The 26,102-nt window shown below is 46.9% G+C and overlaps 1 protein-coding gene across 2 annotated transcripts in view; it reads left to right on the top strand.

Annotated features, from left to right (window-relative positions):
• Positions 1-22,238, top strand: part of MTMR12 (myotubularin related protein 12) — a 53,606-nt gene extending 31,368 nt beyond the window's left edge. The window contains exons 8-16 of one of the 2 annotated variants that reach the window (XM_053914098.2): positions 2,770-2,845; positions 8,791-8,897; positions 9,549-9,673; positions 11,159-11,237; positions 12,441-12,511; positions 14,693-14,865; positions 17,100-17,267; positions 18,151-18,312; positions 21,518-22,238. In XM_053914098.2, the coding sequence (XP_053770073.1) occupies positions 2,770-2,845; positions 8,791-8,897; positions 9,549-9,673; positions 11,159-11,237; positions 12,441-12,511; positions 14,693-14,865; positions 17,100-17,267; positions 18,151-18,312; positions 21,518-22,084 (1,528 nt within the window). In that variant the 3' untranslated portion in view covers positions 22,085-22,238. The other variant, XM_071219766.1, reaches the window with a different exon arrangement.
• Positions 22,239-26,102: the final 3,864 nt, after the last annotated feature.

The raw sequence follows: 26,102 nt of genomic DNA, 5'->3' as shown, positions 1-26,102 counted from the left end.
CAGTGGGATGGGACAGGACATCTCCCACCTGCTGCACTGGTGCAGAGCTGTCCATCTCTGGGCAGCCTCCCCCCTCCCTTCCGCCCTCCTTCCTTCCTTCCTTCCTTTTTTTTTTTTTTTGAATTTGTATGAGTTTTGTTGATTCAAACTGGCAACAGTTGCTGGGAAGCAACATCTCAATGGATTGAGAACATGATCCCAACCTTCTTTCTTGAGTAACTGGTGCATATGCTAATCCACTTGATTCTGACAGTTTCTTCTCCCTTTGGTGAAAGACATAAAAAATTAACTAGTTAACAAACACTGTAAGACACATGAATGTTTTAAAGCAATATGACCCCACCCCAACTTTGTAGAACAAGCCTCTGGGGAAGGAGCTGGGAATCTGATTTAAACAAACCCTGTGGTAATTCTCCTGTACAAGTGGAGAAACAGTGATCTGTCTGTAGGTTTCCATCTAGAGCACTGCTTCCTCTCACAGTTTCTTGTCCAGCTAAGTCTCCTGGGAGCTTATTCAAATGCAGACCTCGATTCTGTAAGTCTGGGCTTGCGCTTGAGAGCCTGCTTTCCTTATAAGCATGCAGGCGATGCTGTTGCATACTTTGAGTAGCAGGATCTTCTAGAACAACAGCTTTCATCTTGATTGTGCATCTGGAGAGCTTTTAAGCTTCTGGTAGATCATAGTTCTGGGGTGGAGCCTGGACCTGAAGAATTTTTAATCTTACCATGTGATTTAAATGGGCAGCCTGAGTTTGAGAGCCACTGACCTGTGAAGATGTTTTTACTTCAGTGACAACGACCTCTGAAGGGGTGTCTTAGCGCCCACGCGCTCAAGCAGACACACGAGACAATATCCTAAGCACTTTCAAAAGCCAAAAACGACTTCTACGTTTTGATGGTTTGAGGTATCTTAGCCTTGACCAGTGATTCCCAAACCTAGTTTTACGTCACAATATTATAGGAACCTTTTTCTTTTTAATTACCTTTAAGGTATTTCTCAAGGGAAATTTCAAGAGCATAAAAGAAAAGTGAATATGATGACTTCCCTTTTCTCTGTCACCTGGCTTCAACAATTACTAACTTATGGCTCCTATATTATTTATCCTCCCCTGGATTATTTTGAAATAAATCCCAGAGCTCATCACATTTCATTCATGAATATTTTAGTATACATCTCTAAGAATTAAGGACTCTTTATTTATTTTTAAGATTTTTATTCATTTAATTTTTAGAGAGAGGAGAAAGGAGGGAGAAAGACACGGGGAGAAACATCGGTGTGAGAGAGAAACCCGGATCGGTTGCCTCTCACGTATATTCCAGGCGGGCCCCTAACCTGCAGCCCAGGCGTGTGCCCTGACCTGGAATGCAACTGACAACCTTCGCTTTGCGGGATGTTTCCCAACCAACTGGGCCACACTGGTTGGGCAAGGGCTCTTTTTTATAAGCATAACCATAAAACCATTATCAGAACTTTCAAGTTTAACATTAGCTCCTTACTATCATTCATCCCCAGTATTCAAATTTTCCCTATTGTTTTATAAATTTTAAAACAATTTATCTTTCATCTTTTTACCTGTTTTATCATTAATCAGGACTCAGTGAGATTGATATTTTGGAATTGATAGGTTTTCGATGTCTCAGTCTATAGATTCACTCGCCATCATTTTCGTCTTATAATTTATTTGAAGGAAGCAGGCCATTTGTCTGGATTTTGATGAGCACATCCCCATGGTGATATTTAAAATGTTGCTCCATTACCCCTGACTTGATTTCATCCACTGGCTTGATCACATTCAAATTCGGATCTTTTCAACTTGGAAAATTAATCTTTCCCCTGACCTAATATTGGTATTTAAGAGCTTTACTTCACACGTGCAGCACGCAAACACCACCTGAGTAGTTTCCCTGTAGTTCTCACACCATAGGCACCTTATCTCGGGTGAGGCTTTGTTTCAGGCTCTTTGAGTGAAAGGTCCTCACCGCCCCACAGTGATGAAACCTAGGCGGCCTTCTTATAAAAGAGCCCCGCATCTGCTAGCTAGAGGAGGGGGTGTTGTCCCCGTATATCTCTGACCTCTGCGACTCTGAAAATCTGTCTTTCCCACGTCCCTTCTTAACAGGTGTGTTATTTTTAGAACCTGAATTTTCTCATGCAGAGACTGAAGTCATTACTGCTTGGGGTTAAGTCCCAGCTTCACTAATGCTTACTAGTTGTGTAACCTGGGAAGGGCCTTACAGTGCTGTGTCTCAGTTTCCTTATCTGTCAAATGGAAGTTATAATAGTACATGCCGGGTAGTGATGTTGGGGAGTTTCAATGAGTAATTCATATGAAGTAATTAGAACAGAGTCTGGCATATGTTCAGTAGTAACACTTAAGTGTTGTTAGAGCACTTGATAAAATGGGCAGTAGTCATTTTATCAGCGCAAATGCTTCTGTTGTCACTATGTGATGACAAAGATCACTCCCAATTTTGGAATTCATGTACTTTTAGATATCCCATATTCCGGTGCCCTCATTCTATGGATGAGAGAGCTGACCCAGAGAAGTGGAGAAATTTATCTGTGGTTACCAGAATCAGAGACATAGCTAGGATTTGAACTCAGACTCTCTTATTTGGCTGGAGAGAGTTCACCTGTGCTGGTTCTTAACAGGGAAATGTGGTCCATTTCCTACCACTCTGCTTAGCTTTCTGTGTTCATTAAAATTGAGCTTTCATATTTAGTGAATTAGCTCCACTACTAAAACTGATGACATCTCTTTCTTCTAGGTTGCCAGCGTACTTTGTTGTCCCCACCCCTCTTCCTGAAGAGAATGTGTCACGCTTTCAGGGTCACGGCATACCAGTAAGTGCATCTGGAAACCCTAACAGCCATGGGCTGCTTCATCGGCCCATCTTGGCGAATTGTTCTACTTAAATCCCTTGGCTTTGGGACTAAAGATTTTCTCCTTAGTCTGAGAGTGATCCAAAAATATCTTAGAGACTCCCTGGAGAAGTCTCTTAGACACGAGGCTCCCGGGGACAGGGTTCTAAAGTTTTCACAGATGCCATGGCATTCTTAGCAGAGACATCTTTGAAAAGCTTTAAGAGATTTACAATTTCTCTGGTGTTGAAAGCCAGCCTGATTTACACCTAAATAATTTTGAGGCTGAGCCGACCACTCTAAGGGTAGTAGGGCTTAAAATGCTTTTTGGCCCACACCATTAATCTTTGGGCGTGGCCGTGATTTTTCCCAGAGATGACATAAAGAGCTCACTGAGTTTCACAGAATAGACTGGGATGGGAGCCATATTTAATGTGTCACTGATCAAAGAAAGCAAGACTCTGGCAGTTACTCCAGTTTCTAATGCGTGGTTGGGAGTTGCCAAGCCTGCAGGAATTCAGTGAGGAATGAGAGTTACAAATAAATGCTATGCTGTGCACATGGCTGTTCCCCAGAAAGGTCACTCTGTGTAGGAGGCGAGACGTGAAAGCAGGGTCACCAGCCCAGGAGCACGTGCAGGCCAGGCAAGTCGTGAGCGTGGCCCTTAACAGTGAACTGGGGTGCCGCCCCCCAGTGCCAGCAGGTCTGTGCTCTGTGGGAATATGGGCCTGGCCTTCCCAGATGCCCCGATTTCTCAGGAGAAACCTCAGATATGAGTTCTTATGTGAGTTTTCTTGATTTCTAAATGTATGCATTGGATCCAAAGCTTTAAAAAACATGTCTTTGGGTCCATATTGGCTCATGTCCCCACCAGTTTGTAGCTTTTAATTTAGAGCAATAGTTCTCAGACTTCCTGGTCTCAGGACTTTTTACACTCTTAAAAATGATGGAGGACCTCATTGTTATGGGTTTTGTTAAGTGTTTGTTATGGGGTTGTATCTATTGCTATTTGCCATATTAAAAATTAAAACTGAAACATTTAAAAATTGTTATTTTAGTGATAAACTCATAACCTGCTAATGTAAATAACATATTTCTATTAAAAATAACTATATTCTCTGAAATTTTAAAAAACAGAATAGCACTGTTTTACAGTTTTGAAAATAGAAGACAGGTGGATATTTCTATATGCTTCTTTCATTTAGTCTATTATAGTATGTTAGGCTTTGGATGAAGTACATGAAGAAAAGTCCAGCCTAACAGATACGTATTTGGGAAAAGAAGGACTATTTAATAGCCTTTTCCAATAATTGAGAATATTAGTTTTTGAGGGTACACCAAAAAATTGATCAGTGGTAGTTTCATAAAGGTTAATTGCAGTTAGGAATCTAAAAACATAATCAGCGAATTTTTCATTCTGTGATAAGTTAAAATCCATTGGTTTATCTTATACTTTGAATGGATCTCAAAACATGCATGATTTTATACATTATACATTGTACATTGTCATCTGGAATACTGGCTCACTAGGTAATACAGAGTGTCCAGATACTGACATTTCCTTACATAATATAAAAATCAAGCCCTGGCCAAGTAGCTCATTTGCTTCGAGCGTTGTCCTGATATGGCAAGGTTGGGTGTTCAATCCCTAGTTAGGGTACACCCAAGATCAACCAATGCCTCTCTTTCTCTCAAAATAATAAATAAAGTTTAAAAAACACTTTCATTTATATCACTGTCTCGTCAGGAAAATCATTAAATATTGGGAAGCTGTCCAGCCAAAAGGGCAGAGACTAGTTTTCCAGAATTTCAATTTTTACTTGAAACTTCAATTTTTATCATTGGTGGCAATTTGTCAAGTGTTTTCCATGAAGTGATAGACTCACTTCGTTCTTTTTTTTTTTTTTAAAGAATGACTGCCAGTTATCAAAGTCTCAACACCCATAATTTGTCTATGAGTCACTCATTTTTTCAATTCCATGAAAAAAAACACAGCTAGCTCAGTCCTCAACTCAGCCGCATAAGCTCTTTTTCTTTGAGGCAAACATTGTACTTTGGTGCTTACCTCCCATGTCATCACACAGAATATTAAAAAGACATGTAATGGTCAAGATTAATACAATTAATAATTGTTAGTCCCTCAACAAGGGCCCTGTGAAGTGGAACTGAGTGTGTTTTCTGCACGTGTGTGGCAGTGGAGAATTCTGGGGCAGGCAGTGCCGCTGGGTGGCCGTGCCTTGACTGGTCCTGGGGTGTCACCCACCACCTGTGCAAATGTCAGCACAGTGAAAAGGACAGGTTACATCTCGGTATTATTCCTAGGGCACCTGAAAGGGTCTTGGGCTTCCCATCTTGGAACTGTAGACTACACTTTGAGAATCACTGTTTTAGAAGAATGAAAACGAGGGTCTTCCTCCTTCAGCCTTTCATAGATGCATCTAGGAAAAGAGGGTGAGCTTTGTGGGAAGAAACAAAGATGAGTCGTCTATGCAAGTGGCAATAGGCTGCCTCTCCATCCAGTGTTGTCTGGATCTTTGATGTTCTGTGTTGTAGCCAGGCCTTGGGCTGAGAAACAGACAGCGTTCTAAGCCCTGAGTGAGGAGTTGGCAACATAACTGACAGAAACTATGGGGAGGTGTTCTCACTGTATTAGGTCATCAGCCTTAATTATGCGCCCTGAAAGTCATTAGTGGAGTTTATATGAATGAACAGAAAAATATTACACAAGATGGACTTTGTACATTTATTCAGGGAACACAGAACTCTTGATACACAGAACATAAAATTTACCACTAGTGACATTAAGTATATTCACAATCTTGTGCAACTATTACCACTACCTAGTTCCAGAACATTCCTTATGTCCATGCTTTTTTACCCTGACCTTCACCTGGTTGCCTTTTCTGCCTTCACATCCTCTTCCGGGAGGCCTCCATCGTTTGTAGTTCCCGTCATACTCTCGCTGCTGTTCCGGAGTCCTTGACCTCCAACCCGGAGGGTTTACTTTTTTGCTGTGGGGCTAATGAACATGGCTGTGGCTTATTTACAGCAAACAGCACAGCATACTTAATGGGATATATGGAAACTGTTACCTCGCCTTGGGTGGGTCCTTGTTCTGCTCAGCCATCCAGCCTGTTGTTTAACTCCTTTTGGGGCCAGTGGCATTCTTCCCTGGGGCTGCTGCAGACACTTTTCATGCTCTTTCCATTTGCGATTCTCTTCTGAACTCTCTTACTCTCAGAGACTAACTTTCCCATCCGTTCATGGGATCATGGACAGCAACCACAAGACCCCCTCACCTTCCTTCTTCCCACCCCCTGTTGCGTCTCTGTGCTCCTCTTTCCTTCATCGGAACCCAGACCTCTGCCTGGGCTCTTGGTCTCATCTGCCCTTCTGTCCGGAACCTGCTTCCGTCAGTCTCCCCCCCCCCCCGTCCCCCCGTGAGTCTTTCCACAGGGTCCTCTCCTCTCGAAGACATCCTCAGCTCTCCCCTCACCTGAAGAAGTCCTTCCTTAAGAGTAAAGATACTGTGGTGTTCTCCTTCCTTGTGCTGCCAAACCGATTTAAAGAGTCTGAACTCGTTTTCTCTGCTTGCTTCCCTACTGCCCTCACTCTGCTGATTGGCCCTCCACGAGGCACTGAGCCTGCGCAGCCCCAGTGCCCCTGCAGCCCCAGTGCCCCTGCCGTCACTGCAGTTTTGACACCGATACCCCCTCCCTCTGGCCTTTTAAGTTTCTGTCTTGGCTTTAGAAGCACTGTAGTGTCTTGGTCCTCTTACTTCCTTAATAGTTCTTTTCCTTACACTGCTTTCTTGCCTCCAGTTGTACATGTGCCCCTAAAACTCTGTCTTTGGCTCTATTAAGAGAGACACCGGAAGATGTATGAAATAATGAATAATTTTTCCCCCTTCCTTTTCTTAGGTAAACAGGCTTACTGGACTGTGGTTATTATCTTTTGTCAAGTCATTCACACTAAGAAGCCCGTGGCCCTTTCCCAGACAGAAATAGTACGCGCACTGCAGTAGGAGAGGACGGGTGCTTTTCGCTAAAGTCCTGTGAGCAGTCTGTCTCTAACAAGAATGTTGCTTGTTTTATACGTACCGTTTCAAGTGGAGGATAGTCAGGGAATTGCCCCTTAGCTCCTCAGCTGAGCTGAGACATTTACGGTTGTGCCTCAAATAGAAAATGAGTTACGGTTTGATACCACCAAGAACCACCCTTTCTGTTCCAGGAAAGGAGATAAAAAGGGTTAAAATCACTCAGTTGCCTAGACCCTGTCACGCAGTCATGGTAAAGAGTGTCTCCCCCTTTATCGGAATGAGCTGTGCCAAGTAGGGGCACAGGACTGCGTGGGCGTTCGGGGTATTGCCGCCTTTGGCAGTGAGCTGGAGGGGGGGGGGGGGCGGTTCTGCACGCTGCTCAGGGTAACACTGGAAGGGGGAGTAAGAGGACAGCAGAGGGCCCTTTGAATGGTCTCAGTGCTCTAACACCTCTGCCTCATTGTGAATCCTGAAGAATCGAAGTCCGGGTACCACTCGCCCCTCAGGGGAGTTAATGCTTTTCGGCAGTTTTGTGTCCCTTTGCCTTGCTTCCTGGGTGGGCTCATGTCTCTTCCACATCAGCTGGAAATAAGCTCCCATGTCCAGAGCTCCAGTCCTGTCTTCCTCTTCTAAGCTCAGAACCCTTGTCTTAGGTTCCTCCTGAGTATCATTGCACAGATGTCCTGCTGGCACTAGACACCCTACATACTGAGCACTGATACGCTGATTATGTCCCTTCCCCTGGAGCTGCAAACTGGTTCCTCCATATTAGACTTTCTAAGTGTAGTGCACAGTATTCCCTGGATTGACCTGATCTCTAGTGTCCCGGCCCAGGCTGCTGCTAACATATTCAAGGTATTGTTTGTACTTTGCAGAAGTGCTGTTCTGGGCTGCTGAAATCCTGTAGGTTTACCTTTGAGCCAGGGCCCAATGGCTTGGTCAGCAGAATGGGGGCTGGGCTTTAGCCACTCTCGAACCCTTAGCCAGGCCACTATACCAGGCACAAAGTCCACGAATGGACTCAAGTGCCCCAACCAGCCTTGCCTTCTCCTCCACTCCAGGCTCTGCTGGGCAGATTACTCTGCCCCAGGATCAGTTCTGATCTTTTGTTCCTGCGAAACAGAGCAAACACGAAAATGCCCATGGTATCCAGGAAAACACTGAAGCTGTCGTTTGTGATCATTCACCTGGTTTCTTCCTCCTTTGCCCTCCCTTTGTTGTTCCTTGAACTTCTCTTCTGCTGTGACTTAGCACATTCTACTTCATTAGGTTGCCAAACGCCTTTCCCTGTTAGAGTGCCAGCTCCTTGAAGGTAGGCACAGTACCTTCTCCCTCTTCACATCCTCTCACAACCTAATTCAGTGCCTTGCACGTACGAGTCTCCGACAGCGCGTGTTGAGGAGCCAGCTTCCCCTTCTCTCTAGTGCAAGCTTTCTCTAGTGATGGGCGCCACCCCGTTCTGCCATCCAGGCCGAGCACGCCCTTAGAGTCAGACTGCTGCGGCCGGTCTCTCTAAGCCTCAGTTTCTGGTTGTTGACGGGGCTAATAGTCACGCCTGTCTTAGAGTGAGAATTAAATGAGTTAGTTCACGTAAAATTGTGACACAGTAACGCTGCATTCCAGCAATAGCCACTACCCCAATAGTAATGATACTGTTATCTTCACCTAGGTTCCCAGCACTGGAGAGCGTGTCTACCTAGACCTGTTTTGTTTTTTAAGACTAAATCAATCTTCATTTTAACTATTGCTTAGCTTAGCAAAGTTTAATATATCCAGCCATTTCACATTGAACTTATAAATTTCCCTGTATCAATTTAAATGGTAAGCTCACCTGTTCCCTGCTGGGTTGTGTGTATTTTATTTGGAAAACCTTCATCTCTCCCTGCAGATATGGTGTTGGTCCTACCACAATGGATGTGCCCTTTTGAAAATGTCAGCCCTACCCAAAGAACAGGACGACAGCATTTTACAAATCCAAAAGAGCTTCTTGGATGGGTCAGTACTGTTAGATGTTTTGTTGCTGTTCAGCTCTGTTCTTACTTTCTGAGAAGCAGGGACTAGTTCTTGGTAGTATGTCCGTTTCTGTTCACCTCTAATAGCTTAGTGCTTGGGATGCAACTAAGAGCGGTTGCTTTTAATTACTTCAGAAGGCGTGGGATGCAGTCATTAGGAATGGCAGCTGCATTGTCTTCAGAGATGTGCGCCGAAGCATTTAGGGGCACGTGGCAAGGTGGCCGTAACGTTAACCGTTGTCAGTCTGTGCCATGGCACGTGTCACTGCTCTGTACTTTCTGACTTTTCCACGTGTTTGAAAATCTTCAAAATGAAAAGTTTTAAAAACCCAAAGTGCATGAATTAAAAACAGAAAAGGCGTAGACTTTGGAGTTAAATTGCTTTAGTTCAAGTTGCAGCTCGATCAGTTTATAAACTGCTTGTGCCCCGAAGGCACTCTCTGCGCGCCTCCACTTCCACGTGCGCTGGCGGCGCTGGCGGGCCTGTGGGGCTCACTTCGTGGGCGAGGGTTAAGTGGGAGGGCGTTTCCAAAGCTCTTCACACGGATCTTGCCATGTAGTAAGTGCTCGGGAGAATCAGCTGTTTCTAGGTCACGTCTGCCCTTCTAATCTCCCGTTACTTTTTGATGCCTAGAATTTACAGGATCATCCACAGGCCACCCTATGAAATTGTCAAAACTGAAGACCTATCAAGCAACTTCGTATCCCTGCAGGATATCCAGACTGCGTACTCTAAGTTTAAACAGCTGTTTCTGATAGGTGAGTAGAAGGCCAAGTTAAATGGAGAAAGACACACCTAGTGGACCAGGTGGAAGTCGTGCCCTTCCCGGGGCTCCTTGTGGTCCTGCCTGGGAGGGCCGAGGTCGTGCCATGGAGGGGCTGGCAGCCAAGGGTGGCTGCCTTTGCCACGCTCCCCTCCATTTTCCTTCAGGCTCTTTCCCTTCTCACGGCAGTGCACACAGAGCCACCCATCCCCTTCTCTCCTGTCCTCAGTACGCCGTCGCCCAGTGGTGAACGTTGGGGCTTCTCCGCATGAAAGTGGTGGGACCGCGCAGTACCTGTGCTCGTGGGCTGGCTTGCAGGGGTGCAACAAGTGAACGGTTGCTGTGGTTTTCTCAGTGCCCTATTGAAGGGACTCCGCTCACCCAAGTGGAATGATTTTACTTTGTTTTCTGATTGAATATATATATGCACACATATGTATCTCTATGTGTATGTGTATATATATCAATGTAAAAACTTTTAATTAATCAGAAATGTACAAAGTAGAAAGTGAAATATGCTCATCCCAGCCACCCTCTCTTCCCTGCCTAGGCCGCCCACTATGAACAGTTTAGAACTTGAGTCATATTTAATCAAGCTCAGTTGGCTATTAGTTCCTTTCATCCTTGAATGAGTCTTTACCCTGAGATTTGCCACACAGGTAACTTTTCCTAACTTGGACTTCTTAGCCTAGCAAAGCCTCACTAATTTAGGGTTCATTGATTTATTCAGCTGGTGTTTACTGAGGTCCCACTATGTACAAACTGTGGGAGGCACTGGAGGTAAAAATGAATGTGACGCCAAGGGAACCGGAAGTAGACACCTCTAACTGAAATGCAGCGTGACGCATGTTACGAAGCGGGTTGATAAAAAGCAGGGACCTGGCGGAGGGAGTAAGAAATTTTATGAGTTGATACAGGACGGTGATTCTCCACTTTTGTTTTCATCGTCCAGGACCTGTGGGGGTATCTGCCTTTGATTTAAATTTGCCGCTTTGAAGTAGTAGGCTTCTGGAAAATGCGGGGCTCTCTGTTCCAGGTGGGTTGGGGACACTGTGTAGTGATGTGCAAGGTGCCTGTATTTGTGTAATCAGGATTTCAACAGGAGCCGGGGCTGCCCCTGAGGCCTCAGTGGCACCAGGATGTATCGGTTGCCTTTCCACTTCTGGGAGCAGCAACCGGATGTCCACGGTCTCTGCCCGAAGTGTACCACTCCCTGTGTTGAGTTACAGGGTGGACCGTGGCTCCAGTTCCGCCTTGTAGGCACTTTTTATTTGTGCAGTAAAAATCTGTTTTTGACTGCCACAGCCTTCCAGGGCTTTGCAGCGGAAGCACCGTTTCAGCTGATGTTTTGAAACACCCTTTACTTAAAATGGAGACTGGTGTCTGGATGTGCACTTGAGCGGCGTGGCTGAGTAGCACAGGTTTTTGTGGCAGGCGTGGGAGCGAACCACCTGACTTCTTTATTCCTTTTTCCCCCCAGATAACAGTACTGAATTTTGGGACACAGATATAAAGTGGTTTTCTCTGTTGGAAAGTAGCAGCTGGCTTGACATAATCAGGTATTTCAAGCCATTGATTGCTTGTGGATGTTATACTTCTCTAATTCAAAGTAGTAAAGCAAATTGACAAAAAATTTAAGTGTTTTATATTTCACAGTTAACTATTCTTACATCATGTCTTCTATTCAGGGCTCATGCTTTTACATTTGTTACCTATTATGTGTGTGCACATTTGATCAGAACTTTTTAGAATTCGGTGTCTTAAATGTATATTACCTATTAAACATTTTTAGAAATCATGATTAATGTCAATTTGTCGTTTTGGGTTTTAGAGTTAGGTCGAGATTCCCAGAGAACAGAATTATATTCGCTTTCATGTTTGGAATAGCCTCTCCCTGTTGCCAGGAAGTAGAGGAGAGGGCAAAGGCGGGGGTGGCACAGAGCAGAAATGATGACTGGGGTGAGAGAACAGCCTCGATCCGGGAACAGGTTTCAGGAGAGAGGAATTGTCCCTCGTGCCTCGCCTGGCATTCTCTTCTCTCTCAGCTGTGCCCTCCATATGGCGGAGAGGGGCTTCGGCCCTCCATGCGTACTAACCAATATGCTTTAGAGAGCATGGATTATAGCTTGAATGTGTTATGCAAACAGTGATAAGTGTCATAAAAGAACCTCCCCTTTTGTGAGGCAGAGAGAAGGTGGAAAGTCCTTAACCAGGTGAAGAGTCGGGGCAGGGGTGGCGCCACTGTAGGCAGAGAGCAGCACGTGTGAGGCCCTCCTCGTTCTAAGTCAGAGCTGCCTAGGGTGGCCACAGTCTCAGAGGGAAGAGTGCGTCTAGAGAGGGACACGCAGGGTTTCTGGGCATGTTGGATCTTTCCGGCCACACTGACCGAATTCGAGCTGTCTTTGAATTAAACACCGTGGACGTGCAGCACATTCCCCAGATGTGCGCCTTTGTGGGCCTCACTGGGACTCACGCCGGACTCGGGTCTGGGTCCTCACAAAGAGTTTCTAGTTTAGAAATCACCTAGGAGCATTTTTATATCAATTTGGGGATTTCCTTCTGAAGATTTTAAGTTTCTAGTAGGCAAAATGAGTGTCTTGCAGTATCTGAATAGTATAAATGGTGATTTGTTCCCTTTGGAGGCTTTTAGCAAAAATAAGATGGAAAACTGAAGATCAAGTCAGACTATCTTCTAAAGTTCTTATAGTTTCAATGCCAAGCTCAAGAACTAACGCCCCTTTTTCTGTCCCTTTTCCATCTAGACGTTGCCTGAAGAAAGCAATAGAGATCATAGAATGTCTAGAGGCACAGAGCGTGAACGTCCTTCTTTTAGGTAACGTACCTACAGCACCAGGTGTGGTTTCCATTGTGCTTCCCTGGAGGTTCATTCTGTAGACACAGGTCTGTGTGATTGGGATCGTCTTGAGCAAGGGATGAACTAGGGTAGCAGTCCTTCCCAGTCTCTCCTACCCTGACCTCAGAGTCCTTTGTGTTGGATTTCAGTGTTACAGTTTAAAAATAAATTATTTCACTTAGAACTCGGCAGATCTATTCACAGCCCAAGAAGGAATTGTTTGGTATTTTTACCAAAGCTCACATTTCCTAATGTTTTGGATTTTGTTTTATATTAACTCAGCTTGGTTAAAGTTATAATCTTTGATAATCCCTATTCTAGAAAGAGACCCATGGGTGATTTAATTGTTATTTGTATGTGTTTGTGTTCAACAACCTCGTGCAGTTGCCGTAGAAACTTTGTGGTCCGTGACTTCCTTTTCCTCAGTGGGCTTAACCTGCTGTATGGGAGGACAGGGCACAGACCTTCACAGTGTGTGAAAGCAAGTGTGAGCTGCCTCACAGCAAAGATACTGCTGGAACTGGGTCGGCGTGAGCTAAGATAAGGTCTGCTGTTGAGAACATTTTAGGTTCTTAGAGCCCCATGTTTCACATTTGGTAGATCATCTCGTGCTGCTGTACCCTGGAGCTCTCGTCATTTCTCCGGCCTGCTCTGTGGCTGTGAGGGTTTGCTTTTATGAGCAGATCGGAAAAGGTATCTGCCTGTGGCATCTGTATCATCTGATGCTGGCTCGCTGGCTTAACTTGTAATACGTTTACTGAGTACCTGTCGTGCAGAGCTCCATACTTCTGCCTTCTAGAAGTTTACAGTCTAATTGGAGAGTTGGCCTAAGCATCTTACTGAAAAAGACCTACCCAGCCACAACAGAATAGAGTTTTAACTGGTGAAAAGTAGTGGGGTAAAGACTGGGGTCTGAGAGGTGGAAGGCCCAGGGCCTGCCTGCGATGATCACACAGTTGCATAAAATGAAATGCAGACCTTTGGCCGGTGTGGCTGAGATGTCACTTGCTCCTAGATGGACTGCTGAGTTGTCTCTAGTCTGAAATCTCATTTCCTAGCTCCTCTTCCTAGTACCCATGGGTGTGCTGCCCAGCACCCTTTAGGAGCAAGAAGGCAGAGCCCCTTAAAAGGTGAGACTTGTTTTGAACACTGATAGCACTAGGAAGTCAAAAGTGAAAATGTTTCTTTTCGCCCTGTGTGTGTGTGTAGCTCAGGCTTATTTCCTGGCAGAGAAAAAGAAGCGCGTGTGACAGCCTGGCCCCTTGGCGCCTCGTGGTTCTGAGGCCACAGTGAGAGTTTGAAGGGCGTGAACACCTCCCTGCTCACGGCACGTTCTTAGTTTCTCTTATCCCAGTAAGACCAGCACCATCATCCTCGTGGATGTTCTAAAATAGCAGCTCGAATTGCACTTCTTCATTTTGTAAAGAGGAAACTCTGGGGATGTCAGACCCTGACTTTTAGGATCTTAAAACTCTCAAGACAGAAGTGCATGCATGTAGATGGATGTTTTTATTTGCTACGAGTCATGAATGTTAAACGAGTATTTGAATGGCATCGTCACCAGATGGGCTTTGTAGAGTGACTCCGGGGTGGGCACGTGGAAGTAGGCCACGGAGAGCTTCTGCTTCTCAGACAGAAACAGGAAGAGCCTTGGAGCGGAGAATAGGAGCATTTAGGTGCAGTCCAGAGATAGATACTCAGCTTCCTCCAGAGCAGAGGGAGTGGAGGAAGAGCCTCGGAACAGTGGGTTGGGTGATGGAGACTTGGACACACCCTCCCGGAGGGTTTTTAGCTTGGTCTGCAGAGCCCAGCAGGTCGCCATTCTGTGGATGACCCACCCTCAACGTTCGGCCTGCCTGGACGCCCACACGCCAACAGTGGGTTTGCAGTGCTGCGTTCACCTGCTCAGTGAGCTGGTCTGTGTTTCCTGCCAGTGTGTGCTAGGCCCCTGTTAGGCCGGCTTGCAGCAGTTTGCCTCAGTCTGAAAACACTGCCCCTTTTCGTCATTGGCCCATTTTTAGGGAATTAGGGCTTGACTGTCAGTAGCAGGCCTTGGCGTTGGTGACCCTGCTGTTAGCTGTGTGAGTGTGAGTGCTCTTTGTGAGTGTTTAACATTTCATATCCTCCTTCCTCTTTGCACTGCTCCCGGGCCCCTCCCAGAGGAGAACGCTTCTGACCTCTGCTGCCTCGTTTCCTCCCTGGTGCAAGTGATGATGGACCCCCACTGTAGAACCAGCGCGGGCTTCCAGAGCCTCATCCAAAAGGAGTGGGTCATGGGCGGGCACTGTTTCCTGGACCGCTGCAACCATCTCCGTCAGAGTGACAAGGAGGAGGTGAGTGTCCTCATCGCAGGCAGTGCCAGTCGTGGGGAGAAGGGCCCAGTCTCTTAATCCCTGTCCTCCGATGTGGGGGTACTGAGTGCACACTTCCTGCACTCAGTAGGAAGGCTGTGATCAGCTCACCGTTTGATGACATTGAGTCTTTAAACAATGTTGAAACCCTTCCCAGAGGAAAGAGATATTAGCAGGTGTGTTCAGAATGTTTTCTTCTTAATTGTGTGCACCAAGGGTGCAGACCTATTTCATGGTGGGAGTAATATTGATTTGTAAAACTGAAATAAAAACTGACTCAGTGAGAGAGACTCTTCTATTTTCTGCTTAGTCTTCACAGAAAAAAATATCTGACATACAAGTTTTCTACAGAAAATACATGACATAAAATGACTTTTCCTTGCACATAAACCTTTTCAAAATAAAGCGGAGGGTGACGTTAGCATCACCTGTCACCAGGGCCCTCGTGCTGTGTCCGTGAAAGGTGCGCAACCTCTTGCACTGGCGCTGTGAGCCGCTGTAGGCCTGGGCCTCCCTCCGAGGTCGAGCGCGGCGGTGTTAGCATTATAGTTGGTTGGTGGGAGCGAGCCCCCCACATCGTGGTGTTCTGCTTGTCTCAGCTGCAGCTGTACAGAGATGCCTTGGACTATATCATTAATGACCGTGGAAGGAAAAATGAAAACGGCACTGTCTTTAATTAAATCACCCGCAGAGCTACCACATGCTGGTAGCGTGACTCGTGGTTCTTACTCCAGATAATAAGCATGTCTGCCGTGCTGAACAGCCTGACATACATGCTGTGTGACTGGAGAGCCGTGGCTCTTGCCCTTAAAGCCCTGGCGTGTTCCTGGAAGGCCCCTCTCAGGCCTGACCTGTCCTCATCCGTACCCCCCTGAGCTGAGTGGAAATCACCGTCTTCCATTCATGGAATGGACTTTTCCTTTCTGGGAACTTAATGGGAAAGCTTATGGACTCAAATAATACGATGGGCAGAGAGAGCTGATAAGTGTGTGGGGAAGAGTATGTTTTCATATCTGAGAACATGGGACTGACAGGCATCACGTCTAACGGGGAAAAGGCTGAGAACTTCTGATCCGCTATTCAGCCAGCCCTTGGAGAAGTCTCCCCTGCTTTCCCAGCCCATTTTCCTGACTGCACAATGAGGTTCAGATATTTTTCACTCTCTTTAACGGGATTGAGCATAACATGAGGTATGAAGTAAAATTGCAATATAAATGCTTCTTAGCATGGATGTAATAGAGTTTTGAAGGAAAACTTGGCGATCTGTTTTGTGATATAAATGATGCAGCACTGGACTTTGATTCAGGAGTTGGATTCCAAACCTGTGTCTCTCTCGTGAGCTGTGTGTGAGACTTTGGCCAGCCTCTGTGAGGGAGAGGCTGTCACCTGCAGGGTCACCGGTGGCTCAGAGATAAGCACTTGGTGAATGACGAAGCTCCCTAGAAAACTACTCTCTTTACTAACGTATGGCTTGCCTCTCGGTAGGTAATAAAGGAGGCCAAGCAGTTAAAATACCTTTGTGAAAAATATTAGAAAATCTTTTTTTGCTGCACGTGCCTTCTCTCCTGTCCTCTGTCTTCTGGGCTGTCATTTGGGGGTGGAGAAGTGGATGTTAACAAAATTCAAAAGAATTGAATATCATTTTCTTTGGTAATAAAATTGACTAAGAAGAGGGAGGTGGGTTCAGCTGGGGTGGGGTGGAGGGATGGGGAGAAAAGGCATACAACTGTAATTGAATAACAATAAAAATTTTTAAAAAAATTATTTTGTTACATAAACATATAGTTAACTGAAATAGATGGTTATATGCATTCATAATAAAGGAATAACACACTAAAATAAAAAAATAAAAAAAAATAAAATTGACTAAGAAGAATAATGGAATTCTTTTGGGGGAAATAACATTGCACTCAATTGGGGTTCAAAGTTAGTGTTTCCTGTCAAACCAGCTACAACGCTCATCTGTTAGTGCTGATCAGCAGTGAGATTTTACATAGTTTAGCTTTGAAACGTCGCACGGACAGGCACTGGCGAACAGTGGTACTGATCCATGAGCATGTGATCCCAGTCGAGCACACTTACCGCTCGGGATGGAACGGAGGTGGCAGTGTTGCCCAGAGCCTGCAGTGCGCAGCAGTGGTGGTTCCACAGCGGTGACACGGCTGGTGTCGGACCCTGAGTGCCCGCTCAGTAATGTGTGTCTTATTTTCACGTAGGTTCCTGTGTTCCTGCTTTTCTTGGACTGCGTCTGGCAGCTGGTGCACCAGCATCCCCCAGCATTTGAATTCACAGAGACCTACCTGACTGTCTTGTCAGATAGCCTGTACATACCTATTTTCAGCACCTTCTTCTTCAATTCGCCTTATCAAAAAGAAACTAACATGGTAAGAGTCCCTCTTAGGAACCTGTGTTGGAGAAGCTGTGTCCCACAAGTAGGATGTAATGAGGTTGATGATAAAAATGAGATAGATTTAACAGTGCTAATGTACGAAGCCCTATTCAGAGTGCTTTCTGAGTGTTGGTATTTAACCCTCACAGCACCCTGTGGATCTGTATTATTATTATCATTATCCCTCAGGAGCTGAGGCTCAGAGAGGATAAGTAACTCGCCCTCGGTCACACAGTGAATACTGGAGCTGGGGGCAAATGTTGGAGTTGGGGAATTGAACGGAATTAGAACACCCTTTGTAAAGGCGGTCCGACCAGACGCCTTCTCTTTCATTTGCCTGATACGTGGGGTTACTCTGAAGAGAACGGTGATGAGGCAGAGCAGGGAAGCCTTGCTGGCACTTCCCTCAGACCATGCTGCCGGGGGTTTAACTCTCACCAGCCTCGGTGCTCTGCCAGCCTTCTGGGGGGGAGTTTGCCAAATCCCACGGTGAGTGGGAAGCACAGACTCTGGGCTTTCAGGCACACAGCCCCAGTGTCGGGTCCCAGCCCTGCCTCCCATCAGCTTCGTTCAGACAGTTCACTTTAGTTTTCTGGGCCTCAGTTTCCTCAGATGTAAAACTGCAAAAATAATAGTGACTTCACAGGTGGTTGTGGAAGTGCCCAAGACTGGCTGGCATGTGACTGGCTGGAAAAGTATGTGTCCTTCTTCCCTTCCTCCTCCCCCACCCGAGCCTGGTGAACAAGCCTTTGAAAGTGAAGTGCTGTGAGTGGTCCTTCTCAGGGCGTGGGAGCGCCTTCCTGGTGCCTGTCTCTGAGGCGTGTGTTTGCTCTCCTCGGCCCCCTGGAGGCCGGCGTGACCTGTGCTTGTCTTGGCAGGGCAGGGAAGGCCAGGACGCACAAGGCAAGCCTTTGAGCCTGCTCACCGTCTGGGACTGGTCCGTGCAGTTCGAACCCAAAGCCCAAACACTGCTCAGAAACCCTCTGTATGTGGAAAAGCCAAAAGTGGACAAAGGCCAGCGGAAAGGAATGCGCCTCAAAGTAAGATGTCCACATGCCTAGCCCCCTTCACCTTCCCCCCATGTATGTAAGGCTAAAAGTCACATACGGATTCTGGAAGCAGCCTGCAGAGTTGAGATTTGTGGCGGGCAAACTGTCAGGGTCCAAGAGAATCCCCTGCTTTCTGCAAATCATCCTTTGCCCCGATGAGACATGGCCCTGTGCTGAATGTCACTGGGGATGCTGCTGCCAAAATGTGTGTGTTGCGTGGAGTCGTGCATCTACCTGAGCACGTGGCTGGGGGGGCAAAGGAACATGATTGTGGGGCTTTACTCTGTCTGTACCAGTTCGTGTCTTCAATGGCTAGACCTTTCTGCATGAGGTGCACCTAAAACTTTCCCGTCCAAGCCTGTGGGGTGTCTGGCACAGCTCCCCCGCTCTGTTGTGGTAGCACAAAGGCAGCCGCAGACCGCCCCTGAGCAAGTGGGTGTGGCTGGGTTCCAATATTTACAAACGGGCCCAGCCCAGGTTTGGTCCTGAGCTGTCAGCTTCAAGTGCCAAGTTATTTGGGTTTCACGTAAGTGTTTGTTCCTGACTTTACTGGTTAGTAAAACCCCAAAGTTCCCTAGATACACGATTTACATGGCATTTCGTGGCCTGGGATTTCTCCCCCAAAGACCCCACAAAGGGAAGAGCAGGAAGGCAAATCCCAAGTCAGTGCTTGTCGCTGCCTTTCCCCCTCCAGGCCATACTTCTGATCCTGCCTGCCTGTGAGGGCTCCAGGGGGCCTGGCTGGCTCTGGTGTGGGAGGTGGCTGCATTCTAAAGAGGCTTGGGGACCCGGGTGAGCCAAAGCCAGTGCTCTCAGAGGTGCCATCTGCCAACTTAGAGCTGCTGCTTTGGCCTTTGGAGGGTCCTTAGGCCGGGGGGTGGGGGGGATGTTCCCCCACAGATTTAACCTCTTTCCCGCCAGCTGGACCAGAACTCCCTGAGCTCCAGAACTGCTTCGCCAGAGGTCAGTTTTTCTTCATGTGCTCTGCCCCCTGGTGGCTGCATGCGCACTTCTCGTGATAGCCGGGTTAGGATCCCAGAGATGCCCCAGGCCAGTGGGTGAGGGACCTCAGAGGTGGCAAGGCCTTACTCTTATTTTTGCACTGGAGGAAACTAAGGCTCTGCCCTGTAAGACTGGATTGCATTTCTCTGCCCAGATCGAGTTTTTTAACTGTTCCTTCTCCTTGTAGGTAGGGGCAGATAGCCTAGCCGCCAGGAGCTGACCAGTGGGAGGGGTTTGACCAAAGGGTTGGCCAGTCTCAGACTGTAATAGATGAGGTGCACTTGGGGCTGGGGCAGCTGGGAACTTTGAAGCCTTTGGGTTAGGAGACCAGGTGTCAGGCCTGGAGCCCCTCGTTGAGTGGAGGGACGGCCTTGGAGAAGTTCCGTAGAGACTGAAGAGGCTGTGGCAGGAAGTGCTGCTCTGTGAATGACTGCGGGAGGCCAGGGGCCTGCTCAGGCCGCAGGTGTGTGGTGCCGTTCCCACCCAGCTCATCTTGGACACTATTCACTTTGGGCAGCAGTTTCCAACTTTTTCATCTCCCGGCACACCAAAATTATATATATTTTGCCTTCTGGACAAAAAATAGGTATACTTTTGATTCATTCAAACCAAATGGCTATTGTTGGGTTGGCTGTCGTCATTTTTTTTATTGACGGTCTAAGGGAAAAGAGGTCAGTGCCCCCCCGACTAAATAGTCAGGTACCGCATGTTTCAAAAATTCTTGCGGCATACCTGTTGGAAATCACTGACTTAGGGGACAGAGAGAAGGGGCTTTCAGGACAAGTAGAGTTCTGTTAGGAGCACACACTCTGCAGCCAGACTGTCTGTGAGTGAAAAACCACCTTTGGCATTTGGTATCTGGGGCCTTGGCTCATTATTTAACCTCTGTGCCTTAGTTTCCTCATTCGTGAGATGGGGTGCTAATAGTGACTTTGAGAATTGGATAAGTCATTGCATACAAACCACTGAGCACAGAGCCTGGTGGCAGTAAACACTCAGTGGCTGTGAGGTCCCACCTGCCTTCCTCATTCCCCACCCACTCCGGCTCCCCTGATCGCTGGGGAGAAGAGAGGCTGGCTGCTGGCTCCCGGCCCTTGGCTCCCTGTCCCTGACCGTCAAGTCAAAAATCCCAGTCAGCTCTGAGTTGGGATTTTGTGGATGGTTTGGCTTTCTCCTTTTATTTTAATTGTTATTCCATATTCTGCAATAAGGAAATATTTCCTTTATAGTAAAGGAAACCTTTTTACAAGGAAGAACCACTCACAGAAATAGATTAGAGCGTTGTTTTAAGTCTAGCCTAAGAGTAAAACTTTTGTCTGTTCTTATTTCAAATGGATACCTGAAGAGCAAAAGAGTTGGGGAGAAACAGCTTCCCCCCTTTTCTACCTTCTCCTGTGGCCACTAGAGATCCCCCATAACCTTCTGGCCACTGTGCTCACCTTCACAGCCCTTTCCCAGTACACCCACAATAAAGCGCCTTGCCTTGGCTGCAGATGGAATTGCCAAGGGGCAGAAACCCTGTGAAAGCTCTCACATAGTCTCCTCCTTGCAGCTTGTCAGGTGAGAACATCTGTCCAATTTCGTCGGTTCCTCAGAGTGCTTCTGCCCCCACCTGACTGGTTGTCCGAGTGCACTTCCTGACTTAGGCTTGAATTCCCACTGGACGCCTGATGACCTCTGAGGTTATTTCATTGGAGGGGTAGGATCTTTAGGTCGTCAGTGCTGCTTCCTGGCAGGTGTTCAGAATACTACAGAAGCTCAGTATTCTCAAAAAGGAAACATTTTGTTCCCTACAGGAAATGAGTAGACATCACACCCAAACTCCCCTAAATCATCACCCTGTCTTAAGTTAAACCTGTTCTTCGTAAGTACCTAGTGCCCTTTGGCGCCCCGTGACAGTGTGGAAGGGGTGGGCAGCTTCGCCTGTGTCGCGCTTGCCTTTCTGCGCTGCTCCGGATTATCTGGTTGTACCCATTTGTGTATACACGTAGTACCGCTAACATCTGCATCACGAACTAGATAGGAAGCCCCGCCCTCTCTTGTGTTACAGCATTTTAATGAATTTGCATTTACATAGCAATTCTGATGGCTCCTGACTTGTAAACACGGGATTATGCCTCTTTCTTTGATGGGAACAGCAGTACCTATGCTGTCAGGCTAACCAGAGATTTTTTATTTGTATTTTCTCTCCAAGCATCAACGACAGCTTTCTTTACCACTCACTCAATCTAAGTCATCTCCCAAAAGAGGATTTTTCAGGGAAGAAACAGATCATTTAATTAAAAACCTTCTGGGCAAGAGGATTAGCAAACTAATCAATTCTTCTGATGAGCTGCAAGACACCTTTCGAGAGTTCTATGACAGCTGGCATAGCAAGCCCACTGACTACCATGGTCTGTTGTTGCCTCACATTGAGGGGCCCGAAATCAGAGTCTGGGCCCAGCGCTACTTGCGTTGGATTCCAGAAGCCCAAATTCTGGGGGGTGGCACGGTGGCCACCATGAGCAAACTCTTGGAAATGATGGAGGAAGTACAGAGCCTACAAGCAAAAATCAACGAGGGACACCACCAGGAGGCCCTCCAGGCAGAGGCCCCCTCCCTGCTGAGGAACTCTGTCCGCCTGTCCTCTTTGTTTCCTTTTGCTTTGCTGCAGCGACCGTCCTCTAAGCCCGTCTTGCCCACCAGTGGTTGGAAAGCTTTGGGAGATGAAGAAGATCTGGCCAAACGGGAAGATGAGTTTGTGGATCTAGGGGATGTGTGACCTCTCTGTTCAGTGGTTGTGAAAGAGGAATTTTGCAGACTGGGACAGGAGGCCAACCTGACCTCTGGACTGGTGTGTCACGCTGATGCTTACTGGTAGGAGAGAGGGCCATTGGCCTGGAGCTCTGTAGGAGGAAACCTGGGCCTTCCGGAAAAGAGCTGGTTCTCATTTTTTTTAATGGTCCTGAAAGACTATGCAATTAAAATCGTATCTCTAGTATTATTCATTAAAAGGAATTACTACTTGACCCATAATAGAACTGCAGCTGTTATCTGACGCATAAGTGTTATACAGAATCTGCAGTAGCTGGTTTACTACTAAAAAGGGCTTTAGTAAGATATTCTTGGACTCGATTCTTTCTTCAGATCCGTTCTGTGCCGAGAGTACATATCCAGTCACCGGGAACGGTCGGTGTCTCTCTAGCCCGTCTCAGCTCAGAGCCACTTTGGCTTTATGTGGCACGTGTGTGGCGAAAGGGAAGATTCAGATAGCGGGCAGTATTGAGATGAGTGGCATTTACTTACACAAACCACAGCCTTTTTCCTTTCTGCATCCTCTTGCCTGTAGAAGAGGTAGAGAAATCCTATCCGTGTCACACATCCTGACGTTTCCAACCACCCTCCCTCCTGCATCCACTGTGTCACTTTGTAGGGGTGTTGGGAGCCACCCCTACACTTTTCGTGGGCTGATGCCTCCAGGTCCCTCCCTGCCTGCTCCATCCCGCTCGCCACCCTCCCTCCATGCCATGCAGTCCCCTCCTGTGCACATGGCCCCAGGGTCTCTCTGCGAAACCATTGGTGAAACTGGAGGGCTCTTTTTGGTCTTCCCAGGGGACCTTCCATTCTTCTGGAGACGCTCACTGTTTGCAAGTACAGTGGTGCCTCGGTACTCGGTACTCGTTGTTAATTCATTCCGCGGGGTGGCGAGCCAGCGATGGTTGATGAAGCGTTTTCTCTTTCGGAAGTTCCAGCAAGTGCGATGAGTGCTGAGCAGGTGCTGAGTGCTGAGACATTTTTTCTCATCAATCGATGAGTACCAGGTTTGACGGGTTCCGAAGCCGACGAATACCGAGGTACCACTGTAATTGCTTTGCCTTTTTCTAACAGTATGCTGAGGCCTCAGAGCATTTGGGACCTTGGTCCCTGCAGGAGCCCCTCCGATGGTTTTCCACCTTCTCCATCACCTGACAGACTGATGAGGATCATTTCTGAATGTGGCTTTCATAGGGAAGCAGTTAAGCATAAATGTCCGAAGTGATGGTTATCATATAGTACCTCAACAATTTAAAAAGCCATAGAAGACACTTAACTATGTCTGGTAACCTTGCATCTGCTGTCTAGATGATCTATATTTCTAAATGCAGGAAAGCACACTTTATGAGGACCAGTTTTTTCGTTCTCAGTGGAACCGTATTAAATCCCACTAAAGGAAGGGGGGGAATCTAATGTTAGAATGTTTCAAATGGAATGTTTGCCTTTTATGTATATACATCTGCTCTCTGCTATAGATCCCGGTTTAAATACTACATGTTTAGAAAACGTTTCAGTTGCTCAAGGGCAGTAAGAAGTTTTGAAACTATCGACAAAGAAGAGTTTCTTGGTTTGCACTGAATTGTCTTTTGTATACACCAGGAACTGCTTTGCCGTTCTCCCCCTGCAAGGCGACACATGAGCCAGGGTCGCCTGTTCGGATGGCCAGAGGTTGAGGGGAGGGCAGGGGTCAAGCACTGGGGCCAAGCACACGTCCAGTCTCGGTTGCCTTAAGATTCTCACTAGGGAGGTTGGTGTTAGGCTTGCTGTAGGGATTTTGAAAATATACCAGTTCACTAGCTACCTTCACATATTCTCTGTGGGCCTTCTTAAACTAGCACTCACCTCCGCTTCTCTGCCCTGACTGTGCCCCATGCACACTGCGGAGCTGACTATTTTTGTTACCACATTGTAATATGAGTATTTACACAGTGGCCTCTTCAGTCCTAGGGTCTCAGTCATTTTCATTCCAGAAATGCCCAGTGTGATGCTTCACACCTCACAATGATGGTTTAAAGACACAAGGTCATGGCCCTTGTCTTAGCAGTTGAATGTGCATTGAAATATTTTTCTATGATTTAAAAAAATTGCAATAGAAAAATAAGCTGTTATAACATGGAAGGTCATGACAATTTATGTATTTATATTTGAAATCAGATTTCTATAAACTTGTATTTGTGTACAGAATTCTCAGTGGGTTTATATATTGTGACATTTTTATTCAAGATTGAAATGTGGGTTATGCTTAACAGTTAAAGCCGGAACGAGACCATTTTCTTCGTTTAAAGTGCTGCGCTGTGCTGGTTTGGAGGCGCACGGCAATTTACTGCGTATGGTGTCTTGAGTCTGTTTATACCTCCAGGTTTTTACACTGAAGATAAATTAGCTTTAATTACATTTAAAACTTTTTTTTAATGGAATAAGCTGTTGGGCTAAATCTGTATAAATGTGCTTTTTATTTTCTGGATGTACAATGAGAGTTTCTACTTGTATCTCACTGCATCGTATCTGATTGCAGAAATTAAAGCACAACTTACCAGCAGTCCTGTGTTCAGTGTGGTTGATAAAACCTGGAATAATCACCTTCACTCATTCTGTGTGTGTGTGTGTGTGTATGTGCATGTTTGGTTGCTTGGTTGGTTGGAGGTGGTGGAACATCAGTAACCAAATAAATATTTAAAATTTCAAGTAGTAATAAATACTGTGATGAAAGCTCGGGTGGGTGGCCTGTTGGAGTGACTGAAGGCAGCAGGGCTGTAAACCCCTGGAATGAAACATTTCTGCCCGTCCCCTTCTGTGGGCGTGTGTAAAGGGAGGAAGCACTGCGTCGCTGGCGGAGTGCGAGGTCAGTTACGCCCTGTGAAGGGAAGGCTTTGTTTTTCCCTCCAGAGAAGATAGCCAGTGGCCGCAGTGGCGAGGGGGTGGTGTGTGAGAGCAGGAGGCCGCTAGTTCTCCTGTTTGACACCTGCCCACTGAGACCCGTCCCTCGTGTTTGTTGGGAGAAGTTCCACGTGTTTGGCCTTTCCTACCTGCATCCCTTTTCTTTTAGTCAGGACAAGAGAAGATGTGTTACCTCCCTTGCCCCCCACTTGCCCCTCCTTTTGTCACAGAGGCTCTGGAGACCTCCCTGGAACTCAATAAGCCCTGTTGCTGCCACATTGTTCTCGAAAGGGTCACTTCTTTGATATTTGCATTGAACTCCCAGGTAATTACCACCTGATTGACTAGCAGGTTCTTGTCCGATTTCCCACACTGGCTGAGCACCCCTGGACGTGTGCGTGCTGGCTGTGTCTCTCCTGAGTTTGCTTGTTCCTTGGTTTCCAGGGCAGGGCGGGAGGAGGACTGGGGGGGTGCAAAGACTGGAGCATTTCCCTTCTAACGTGAAACAGGGTGGTTGGGGCAGGGCTCCCACTGAGAGCAGACGCTTGGCTCCTCTGGCTTCCCATGTCCCCTCCCATCCTGGGAGGGGAGGCGGGGCACAGGGAGCCTGGACTGCAGCCTGTTTTCCGAGCCCCTGCTGTGGACGTCCGAGTTGCTCTCCAGGTGAAAACTCGTCGCTGCTCCAGAGCATCTGTAAAGCGGGCCTGGGGCAGGGCGGGGAGACACTGGGCGCCCAGCACCACCTGCCCCCATGCAGGGACGGGGTCTGTAGTGACTGAGGCCTTCCACACTCCCCCACATGCACATGCACACACACATGACAGACCGCCCTTAAAACGTTAGCCCTGTTTGTGCTGCGCGTTCCAACACAACCAGAAAGTGCCCAAGTGCTCACACCTAAGTGTGTCGATAACCAGGCCAGCCATGGGTCATACAAATGACTTCTATTGAAGAGGAACGTAATTAGTTGGTTTTGTGCCATTAAAAACACAGACATCTTAGCCTGTTTTGTGGTCCAGTTCCTTCTTTTCTTTTTAATCCTCTTATTACACTGCCTACTTTTAGCGATTAAAGTGTATGAAGTGTCTGATCACCTGGAAATGTATACA

Source organism: Desmodus rotundus, chromosome 1, assembly GCF_022682495.2.
Source record: "Desmodus rotundus isolate HL8 chromosome 1, HLdesRot8A.1, whole genome shotgun sequence".
Lineage (NCBI taxonomy): Eukaryota > Metazoa > Chordata > Mammalia > Chiroptera > Phyllostomidae > Desmodus > Desmodus rotundus.
Note: the sequence above shows the minus strand (reverse complement) of the source record. Positions and strands in the feature narration are given on the sequence as shown.